The sequence below is a fragment of the Penicillium chrysogenum genome, assembly GCF_028827035.1.
Source record: "Penicillium chrysogenum strain IBT 35668 chromosome Unknown utg000005l_segment0_segment0, whole genome shotgun sequence".
Lineage (NCBI taxonomy): Eukaryota > Fungi > Ascomycota > Eurotiomycetes > Eurotiales > Aspergillaceae > Penicillium > Penicillium chrysogenum.
Window position 1 is genome coordinate 6,151,809 of NW_026622753.1, and position 10,439 is coordinate 6,162,247.

Sequence of the window (10,439 nt, forward strand, 5' to 3'; positions counted from 1 at the left end):
ATACTCACTAGCATTGTTACTAGCAACCCTTTTTATAGTAAGGTTTAATTGGGTTTGCAACCACTACTCGACTTAGATGAATTTATTAAGCAATTCCGACTTCTATTTCAGTAAGAACACCTAGTAAAAACGGGATATATCGTTGGTGAACGTGACGTAGTAGTGATAACCTCTATAGGAAGTAATGCTACACGGTCCCTAGATGTCTATATAAAGTAGATCACCTAGTTTGGTTCGGATAGCCTTATTTTTGCTAAATGGTAAAGTATGGCCTTTGCCTTACACGTATAGTGTGTAGGGTCTAGTAAGAATAGTACCCTTCTTGATGTGAAGACCTTCGATATAGTCTTAGGTCTTCTTAACACGAGCTTCGCCTATATAGTAAGCACGGCGGTGAGCTAGATCTATAGGAATAGTATGCTAGGAAGCAGATTTAGTAGCTGTTATATATAGATCTCTGTCTTCGGAAGACAGCTAGTTAGGCAAATTACCCCCCGGAGATAGAGAGCGGGATGTAGAGATAGTATAAGCTTATATAAAGCGGCAAAGCTGAGTAATGCTACTATTATAGATATGAAGCTAGTACTAGTTATTTTTAATAGTGGCATAAGCCTTGATTTCCCTAGTTGACATGCTTTTTATCTTAGTATAGTCTTTGTAAAACGTGGTAACTACACTAGTAGTAGCAAGCTACTTTATCGAGATAAGACTATAAGTCAGACTCGGCGTATACCAGACTTTCTGAAGAACCATACCCCCTATGCGAGATGGGTTAACACTATCTATTGTTATAAGATCAATGACAACTTCGCTATAACCTTCGGCGTAAAAAGTCTCGCTAGTTGTAGAGTGAATTGGCATCTGCTACGGCGTAAATTTATGAAACACGCTACGGTAAGGTATTATGTGTGTTAAATAGCCGGAATTAAGCATCTATTTAGTAGGGTCTGGAGTATAGTGTTAGCGGGAAGCATTGGAAGTAGTATAGTGTTGTTAGGAAGCATTAGAAGTAGCAATATTAGAAGCAGCGATAACGATAGTGGAGTTAGTAGAGAGAGATAGGTCATTAATATCAATAGTAACGCTAGTATTATTAACCACTATAAAGGTAGCAGAACACTAAAGGTTCTCTATAGAAGTCGAAGTAGTAATAGCTGGTTTATCGGTAGCTACTATATCTGCTTTGTTAGCAGACTCTGATTTATCCTTCTTTTTAGGGTTTAAGAAGTAGTCCTTAGCTTTGTGCACCGTCTCTCTCTTATAAAAGGGATAATACTACTTTTTAGCTAACTTCTTGTTATCCCCGTCCTTCTTGCTGTCTTTGGATTTGTCCTTTTTCTTCTTCTTGCTTTCCTTACTATCCTTTTTAGCGGAAGCTGCATTAGAAGAAGCTTGTTGTTAGGGGAACTAACGATCATTAAGGAGTCGTTGTCCTTCCGATGTAATAAAGGCACTAATAAAATATTAGAGATTCTTATTATATAACCACTTATTATAAATAGTGACTGAATTCAACCAATTTTGATAGGTAGTGTTATTGCCGATAGCGTAAAGAAAGGTGTATAATGCAAAGAGAGGAGGGATCCTCTACTTAATAGGGAAAGCTCCCTATATCTTATTATAGAGGAGACGCTATTTGTTAACGAAGTCATCAGGTTTTATGCCAGGTTTGTATTTCTAGGATAACCATTTGTTAGCTTTTATACTAACGTTGAAAAAGGTCTTAGCTTTATAGATATAACGAAGCTCCTAGAAGACTATTGATGTAGTATAACCACGACGAACGTAAACTATAAGAGAGACATCTAGGTAGGAAGTGATATAAGTCAGGATAACTACGTTTTTCCGGTCCTAAATTAGCTATTCTTTCACGCGCTTTGAAATAGCAGTTTTGGCAGCGGGAGCCGGAGTAGGATCCGAAGCTGGAGCCGGACCTAATGCTAATGCCGGAGCAGAGAAGCTAGAAGCTTATATAAAGTCCGAAGCAGGAGTGTCGTTATCAATCTCCGTCACCGTGTCCTCGAAGACTTCTTCTTCCATACCGGGAAGGTTAGGAGGGCGCTTATTGTCACTAATAAAGATCGGCCAGAAAGTCGGATCAATACTATTAAGGCCAATCTCAATATACTATTTCCAAATTTCCTAGTTAGCCTCTCCTTTAAGAGTAGGAACGAAGTCAGAGAACTTTGTTATTAACGAAGTTGTTATAAACGGAGTCTCTATCGTAATATAACTAGATTAACGACAGAGAAGGAAGGTATAAAGGTGGAGATAAGCTAGTCTCCGGGTTAGACTTAGGGTCTAGGTAGATATAGGATCCGAAAGTAGATATAGGGTCCGGGGTAGACGCGGGGTCTAGGGGGTTAGATATAGGATCCAGAAGGTGAATATAGGGTTTAAAGACGGACTTAGGGTCCAGATATAATAAGATACTAGTTCTTAGTATAGATGAAAGATGCTAGTTATAATAAAAACTAGCAATAAAGGAAGTAAAGAGATATAAAGAGATCTCTATATTAAAGGATGGATAGATGAGAGTTATAAGGAAGAAAACTCTATAGGGTTGATAGAGGATGAAAACTCTGTCTAGGCAGCAAACAACCTTAGAAGGAAGGTGCTAGATGAGATGATAACTAGTGGTAGAAATCTCTGTTAAGACACCGCCCACCTCACCGATGGAATTGAAGCTATTCACACTACCGAAAACGGCAATTCTCCCGCTCTGATAGAGGTAACAAGGAGGTGTGTTATAAGCTTCGATTTTTAATATAGGAGGGGTGTAAGACTACCTCCTATGTAAAAATTACACACTTATGTAGTAGAATACACACTACGCCTTCTTTGAAGAAGACGCAGACGCCGAGGATATTGACCGATTGTGAGATCAGATCAATAACGAGCTCCCCGGGCTTATAACCTGATAGAATCTACTGGCTGGCAGAGATCATGAAGGCTAAACAATATGATGATATTGTGTATGACAGAGCTATGTAAAAGACAGAGATGGAGAAGGAAGTAGATCTAACTACATGCATAGAGGGACGTCACGTGCCATAGGGAGATATCAACAGACTGCAACCAAATGATTGAGGCACTGCTCTGCATGCGACTACAGAAAACTGTTTTAAAAATGATTGAGACAGGGGAGAAGATTCGTTAAACCAGTATTGGTAATATCCTTAGGTCGACAATGACTTTCCCTTTCCGTTTTAGTGCTCACTGTAGACGCGGATATACGGAATAAGCCTCTTAATCGTTTTTCCGCAGTGTCGTCATCTCTAGGCATATTAAATAAATGTCGTTCCTTGTCTTTAATTATTTGCAGTTTTACAAATTAACTTACCCGGCTCTGTCATATTTTCGTATGCATTGAGCGTTGTCAAGAATGTCTTCAGCACAGGAAGATGTCAAAGTGATCACAGTACTTGGAGCGACCGGAAATCAGGGCGGTGGCGTGGTTCAAGCACTTCTCAAGAACTCTGCTCCATGCTGGCACGTCCGTGCTATAACTCGAGATACCTGTTCTGCTGGTGCTTCGAAACTCAGAGCGAAGTTCGAAAATGACGACAGGTTGGAGATAGTGGCAGCCAATGTATACGACAAGGAATCACTGTTCAAAGCATTCAAACAGGTCTTTGGAGTCTTCGCAGTAACGAACAATCGACTACCTGGACATAAGATTGACAAAGAAGAGGATATGGATCATGAGCTTGAAGCCGGAAGAAATATCATTGATGCAGCCAAGGTATGGAGACACCTAGGGGCCTATAGATAAGAATGGACTGACACCGAAACGAAAATCTATCCAGGCCTGTGAAGTTCAACATGTTGTGTTGAGTAGCCTGCCGAATTTGACAGAGGCCAGCAACCGGCAGTTTACGAAAGTCTTTCACTTTGACAATAAATCGAAGATTGAGCAATGGGCCAAAGATGAGCTCTTGGCTGTCACTGCCCTACATCCTGGTATGTAATACAAGTCTGGAAATGGGATATCTACTTATTCATTTATAGGACTGTTTTACACAAATATGCAATGGTCCCAATATTGCCAACTCCAAGGTGAGCTTCACATTTACTGCGAAGCAAACTAGTGACTGACGAATGAACCCAGATGATGGCACTGTCCGCTTTTGTGCTCCAATTGAGGCGGATAGACTAGCGGATTGGGTTGACCCAAGTTACGATATTGGAGTATACGCTGCAGGTGAGGCATCCCTTGCTCTCCAGATGACCTGTGTACTTACTGACGGCCAAGAAATATTCCGCTTGGGTCCCCAAAAAACGGCATCAAAGACGTACCCAGTGGTTGGGCCCAAACTCTCTTTTGCCGAGTTCGCGAAGATTTTCAGTGATACCACCTCCCGCAAGGCCGTCTTTGATCCGATCACACTAGACCAATGGGGTGCTACTGTGGCTGCCACTGTGGGCAAGGGGTATGAGGAAGATATCAGACAGATGATGCAGTGGATATCTGTTGCTCCAGATGAGAAGATATGCTATGGCACGATGGATCCTAGGGATGACACGTCGTGGGAAGATCTCGGAGTCAGGGCCAGCACATTTGCAGAGTGGATGGAAAGGGCTTCTTGGAGAGGACCCTGAGGTCAGACACAAGCAGTCACTACGCGTGGAAACCAGATATTTGAGTTATTTTAGTAAGGTTCTTATTATTATGAATACAAGAACAGGGATTTATATCAGTTGGGTATCCAATGCAACCACCAAGAAGTAGACGCAGCAAAGTCCCAAGGCGGCTCGAACCAGAACGCCATCCAGGATTAAATCTGGTGTAATTTCCGCGAGAGGATTATCTCATGGTCACAAGCTGCGTAACCAATAACAGCTCATTGCCTTTAGAGCGGCGCACATGTGGAAAAGATCGATGGCACCAAATATCTCCACGGCACCCTAGTTTGGCTCGCTGTACAAAGAATTCACCTTGTGAAACGTATATCCTCCTAGGAGAGATAATACTCATCGTCGCATTCGTTCCATAGGAGTCTCGGCAATCATTTGTAAGAGCGAAATGTCACATTCGACACTACGTAGTCTAGAGACTGACTGTATGATACACACTTTTTGGGAAAGACGACTTGGGAACATATCTGTGAAGATGAAAGTGTTGAAAACGTGTTGCTATCGCAGATGAGATTGTGCGCTCGTAGGAGCATTCAATTAGAGTACTTCCAGTTAAGATGACGAGAAACAGCTTCAAGAGACGGGGCCTTTTAAGCAATATGCAAGTTTATAGGAGCGACACAGCGTCTCCTAGGAGGTTAAATTTCTGTCAATTGTATACAAAGTATCTTAAGCAATCGCGCGGCTTTAGTGGCTCCCTTAGTCGGTCTTGAAGTGTTGAACGTTGTATATCATAAAACGGCGAGCCACTTTCCGAATTGAAGAAATTCCTTGATTTTTAGACGCCTGAGTCTAGATAGCTAATATGTCCGGACTGAATTGGTGGCATGGTTGAATTAAACAAGTGGTAACATTGAATTTCTAGACACGATATGTGGCTTGTTACTAGATTGTTCTGGGCCTGAAATAAGGCTGGGCGATACTATACGATCCATGGGTCTAACATCCGTGGATCCTCTCTTCTAACTAATCCCTGCTCTCTACCTGATGGCCTTGTTTTTCCATTCCTTTCTTTGTTATACTTCTCGTATTCAAATTGACTCGAACGGCATCCACAGGCGATATAGAATGATCAGGTGAGCGTCACTAGCACAACTTGCCACGGGCATTCAGTGTACAATGACGTGAGGATTACGGTTTATAATTAATTCGTACATATTAGAAAGCCTTGAACAACATTCAAGGATATGCGATCCTATTCAATCTATATCAAAATCAGTGGGTCGACATTCAAACTCCCCCGTTGTAAAACTATTCATAGCCACGATGCCTACAGGATCATGTCTATGTCACGACTTCAAGTATGATTATGCATCTGGACCTACAACCAAGGTAAGCAGCTTGACTATATTTCGTAAGTCCTATAACTAAGCTATTCCTATATCTAGGCAACATGCTACTGTCTTTCCTGTCAAAAGATCAGCGGTGGAACAAACACGTTGAACTTGTTGGTTCCAGAAGACAGGTTTCGTGTCACCGATGGATCTCCCATAAAATATACTGAGATGCACGAAAGTGGCATGAAACTGACAGTCCACTTCTGCAGCAAATGTGGTTGTTCTATTTATAAGACCCACGAAAAGTTCCCAGGGATGGTTGTTATCCTGGCAGGAACACTCGATGGACCCGATGCACTTGAACAATCCAAGCCGGAGGCAGAGCTATATTCTCAACATCGTGTTGGATGGCTACCAAATTTTGATTGGGCGGAGCAGAGGGAGGAGTTTTAATCTGAAGAAAGGTTATGTTTCGCTCGCCCTGCTTATATGATGAACCTGGCCTCTATTTGATCTGTCACTTTCTTTCATGCATATTTATCGTCTGCCATATAATCTGCTATGCTTGAATTTGATGGAAATATCGTAATCTCTCTTTGACAGAAAAGTTGACCATAAACTAATCACAAAACCAACGCTCGATTTTCCAGACACAGCGAGAGACTTTGATTAGCCCAAATCCCTGTCTTAGGCACAATCGGTAGCCTCACCGAAGTCGTTAAGAGAACGATTCCTCGTACCTCTTGTCTCGGAGCTTCGACACTCTCAATTCGACATCGGAAGCCTAAAAGTCCGAGATGACCGGCGAAAAGCCGGACTAGATGCCGCTGCGTACGGACTAGGTTTATACAGCGTTCACTCAACACTATCCAGTCATGACTACCTAGGTAAGAATCGCCACGTACCCACTAAGTAATCACGCTGCCGTGAGATGCTCAGTGAGCAGGACTCTGAGCGCCCTCATAAAGAGGCGGTATCCCGATCGGGTAATTATTTCCGTTGCCTAAAATTCGGTCCATAGACCTAGTATACCTAGGTACACCGCATTTTAGGCCGCGCAAGCTGGATTTCCGTTTCCGCTTTAGTGCTCACCCCTTGCCGCTATCTTCTAACTGAGTACTCCGTAAAGGATAAAACAACTCCAACAAATAGATCATCCATACACGTCAAGTTTCCAGACATTCAAAGCGACCCCGTGGAAAAACTAAGACTGGTTGCATTGGTTGCCCTACGGGGCTCGGACCTGTTCAACCTTGGGAATACGACGGTAACCTTAAACCTTATAGGTCTGACGAACCATTATGACATCACCGAACTCAACTCCTAGGAGCCCCTGCATGGATGTGGATTGCTATCACATCCGAAGATTTCTTCCTTCATTCTTCCTGACAGTCCTCCGTTCAATAATATTCCATCACTTCGTTAGTTACCCATAATCGAAACCATGAAGCCGTGGACAATCTTGTTCAGCATCTTCCTGAAAGCTCCCTTCGTCTACGCAGAAGAAAAGATCAGCCTCCAATGGGCAATTTGCGACCCAACACCACAAGATACGCTTGCAAAGCTTGGACTCCATGAAGCACTCCCATACAAAGAAAATCCAATCACCTACTACGACGAATATCCCCCTATACATATCAGCTCCGGATTAATGTTCCGCACCAAAACGAACAAAGGCCAGCCACTCTCCACGGTCAAAGTCCGCTTTCCGGAGGTAGTTCCTGGTGTTCCAGACTTTGTCGACTGCTCCTGGGACTACTATGGCGGTAACCGGCCATCCTTCACCTGCGAAAAACGCTGTCCTTTGGATAGTAAAATCTGGCATGAGGAGCAGGTGCAGTTCGCCGAACGGTATGGGACTGTCGACTGGGATAAGCTGCGTGCGTACGGGCCCTATCAGAATGCGAAGTGGAAGGTGCAGGTCGGTGGGCACAAAGCCAAGTTTGATGATGTAGTAGCTGGAGAACTGCATCTGATGGAGATTGAGGCGAAGGTACTTAGGGAGGAGGCTGATGATGCGCTGCAGGCGATCACAAATTATCTAAACGAGAGGAGCGTTGTGCTTTGTGAGCCGCAGGAAGGGAAAACCATGCGACTGTTTCGTGCTATGGGGCACTTCGGGAATGGAAGAGAGGAGCTATGATCAAATGCGAGAGATGTGGACCTTGTGCCGCAGATGTTAGCAAGTCTTACGTTCCCTGAACTATCGTGCTTTGCCAGACGGCATCCCCTTTCTTCCCCCAGAAATCGAAAGATACCAGTGTCTCCTGGCGGCTAGCAACATCCAAGGGGCAGTCTGGTACATACTGCTACAAATATATACGAACAAGGAGTCTCGCCGGGATATCGTATGGGCATAGAAAAGTTGTAAAATGAGTTCATGAATATTTTCGTTCACTCCATAATTTGCAGTATGTCCCAAGTGCTCGGAAACATATCGTCAACAAAAGACATATCCGGCATGAAAGGCTGACGAAGTTCAGCATTCATCTCCCCGGAGTTCCCGACTGGTGGCTCTGACTTCAATAGCTTATCGATGACATCGGAATGCTGCGCGAGGCAAATATCACCCAGGTCCCACCCAAAGTTCTTGCGATGCGACCGCAACGAATCCAAAAAGGTCACTCGCCATTCTCAGGGAGCCACTTCGTGCAAGACCCGCGGCCTGATCTGTCTCTAGTGCGCAGCGAATCAAAAATGTCACCGTTGCTGAAAATGTGAACGCGACAACAGGTAGCCAAAAGTCCCCCAATTGTGTTTCTCCAAGTTCCTGGACCAGAACCACAATGTCCTCCGCCGTCCTTCGGGCCTCCATAACACGGTTGGCCATTTGCTCTGCATTGGATTCTGGTGCTTGTCGCTCGTGGTCTAGGTCTATGCGCCGGAGGAGGAGTCTTGTTGCCAGATATGCCAGACGGAGATTGGAGGCACCAGGAATGCTTAGGTTTGAGCCGCGGATGATGATCTTGCGGATGTCTCCTGTGAGTGAGTCCACCCATTTGTTCAACTCTAATTCTAGATTTCTGCTTGGTCCTTGGGTTTCGATTCGGATGCTGTACACTTGCTCCAGACAGTGGTCTAGCACGTCGGTCAAGTTCATGAGCTCGATAAAAACTGCGTTTGCTTCGTGATCTCGTTCCCAATCTGACAGGTACTCGGATATTGGTAATGGTACATCGTATTGTGATCTTCTTATATGGGGAGGTGTCCCATATGCAAGACTCGACCTATTAGAGGGTGAGTTCCTTGGATCTCCCATTGTCTGGGGATGTGCTCGGAACATACCAGCGATCGTGGAGTAAGATAGACCACCAGATCTTCATTCTTAAGTACTTCTCCTCCCGTGGGATATCCCACGGGAGTGGGTTTCGATTTAAACCCAGGGAATGGCACAACGCGATAGCCGAGCCAAGTCTTACCCCGTTTCCTGTCATAGACGTGGTTGGACGGCCCCCAACATCGAGGAGAATAGCCTTTATCGTCGATATCCCAGCTGACGCATGCAACTCGGAATACGAGGCTTCAATGGCAAGATTCCATACAAAACGAACGTCTGGGCATCTTTCTCGTGATAGAAGGGGGTCATGTTGCCACTGGGTGAGCACGTGGGCATATAGGCATGCCAAAAGCGCAGGAGAAATGCGGTGTCTGGCATTTGTGTATTGCGCCCGAAAGGAGCTTTCTTCAAGTAGTGGGAGGCAAGGATTGATCTTTCTCAGATATCTGGTACAACGATCAGTTTCCAAAGCTTCTGCCGAATACTAATGTCAGATGTAACTCACATGTCTATCAAATGCGGTCCCCACGGCTCTACAAGCTTTTCAATAGTCTGTAACTTATGCAATGCTGGACTAGAGTTCACCATGAGCCCCAGCGGCCGCTTCTGCACCTTCGTGAATATAACAGGGGACGAGGAACTACCTGGCTCGACGGGGCGAATTTCACGGATTCCCTGGCCACCCGAAATATTAGATAGGTAATCAGCCAATACATGATTATCCCCGGTCACCGCTGGACCAAGGATATGCGGATTATCATCTTCGGCTTCAAGAGACAGTGGTGTGTCCTGGTCGTTCTGGGCCTGTGTAACAATCGAGAACTTCGGCGAAGTGGCGACCAGAGGGGGCCGGCTCAGTGACTGTGCAGCTGCTATCGGCGTTCGTAATGTTGGATGTGGTAGTGGTGGGTCTGCCTCCGTAGAATATCTCTTCTGCGGTGTTGACTTCGCTCTTCCGTTGGGAAACGTACACTCTGTGCCGTGCGCACGACACATCAGACAGGCCGCGGTGTGGGGCTCCAATTTGCATCGCGATTTTCTCCGCCGGCACGGTACGCATGCTGGCTTCGTATGGGAGCGGTATGGTCGCTCGTCGCCACTCTCCATCTTGTTTGTCAGTGCTTCCCAGGCAGAGGGGAATCCCGCGGGAGGTTTCCCTCGGCGAAGCCTAGGAGGTGTGGAGCACACTCGATTTGTGTCCTGTCCTTAAGATTGCACGAAAACAACGACTGGAAGCTGGGCTCTTG

General features: G+C 45.0%; 4 protein-coding genes across 4 annotated transcripts; 3 read left to right on the forward strand and 1 right to left on the reverse strand.

Moving 5' to 3' along the window:
• Positions 1–3,385: 3,385 nt before the first annotated feature.
• N7489_010733 (uncharacterized protein) lies at positions 3,386–4,602 on the forward strand (the record flags this gene model as incomplete). Its single annotated transcript, XM_056716482.1, has 3 exons — positions 3,386–3,745; positions 3,810–3,963; positions 4,112–4,602. 3 exons carry the CDS (start codon positions 3,386–3,388, stop codon positions 4,600–4,602), a joined length of 1,005 nt encoding a protein of 334 aa, XP_056564104.1.
• A 1,302-nt stretch (positions 4,603–5,904) lies between these two features.
• N7489_010734 (GFA family protein) lies at positions 5,905–6,368 on the forward strand (the record flags this gene model as incomplete). The annotated part of the gene is made up of 2 exons (XM_056716483.1): positions 5,905–5,970; positions 6,027–6,368. 2 exons carry the CDS (start codon positions 5,905–5,907, stop codon positions 6,366–6,368), a joined length of 408 nt encoding a protein of 135 aa, XP_056564105.1.
• A 991-nt stretch (positions 6,369–7,359) lies between these two features.
• N7489_010735 (uncharacterized protein) lies at positions 7,360–8,058 on the forward strand (the record flags this gene model as incomplete). The annotated part of the gene is made up of 1 exon (XM_056716484.1): positions 7,360–8,058. One exon carries the CDS (start codon positions 7,360–7,362, stop codon positions 8,056–8,058), a length of 699 nt encoding a protein of 232 aa, XP_056564106.1.
• Positions 8,059–8,309: 251 nt separating this feature from the next.
• Positions 8,310–10,299, reverse strand: N7489_010736 (uncharacterized protein; the record flags this gene model as incomplete). Its single annotated transcript, XM_056716485.1, has 4 exons — positions 8,310–8,465; positions 8,497–9,142; positions 9,201–9,638; positions 9,698–10,299. The coding sequence occupies 4 exons, from the start codon at positions 10,297–10,299 to the stop codon at positions 8,310–8,312; spliced, it is 1,842 nt and encodes a 613-aa protein (XP_056564107.1).
• Positions 10,300–10,439: the final 140 nt, after the last annotated feature.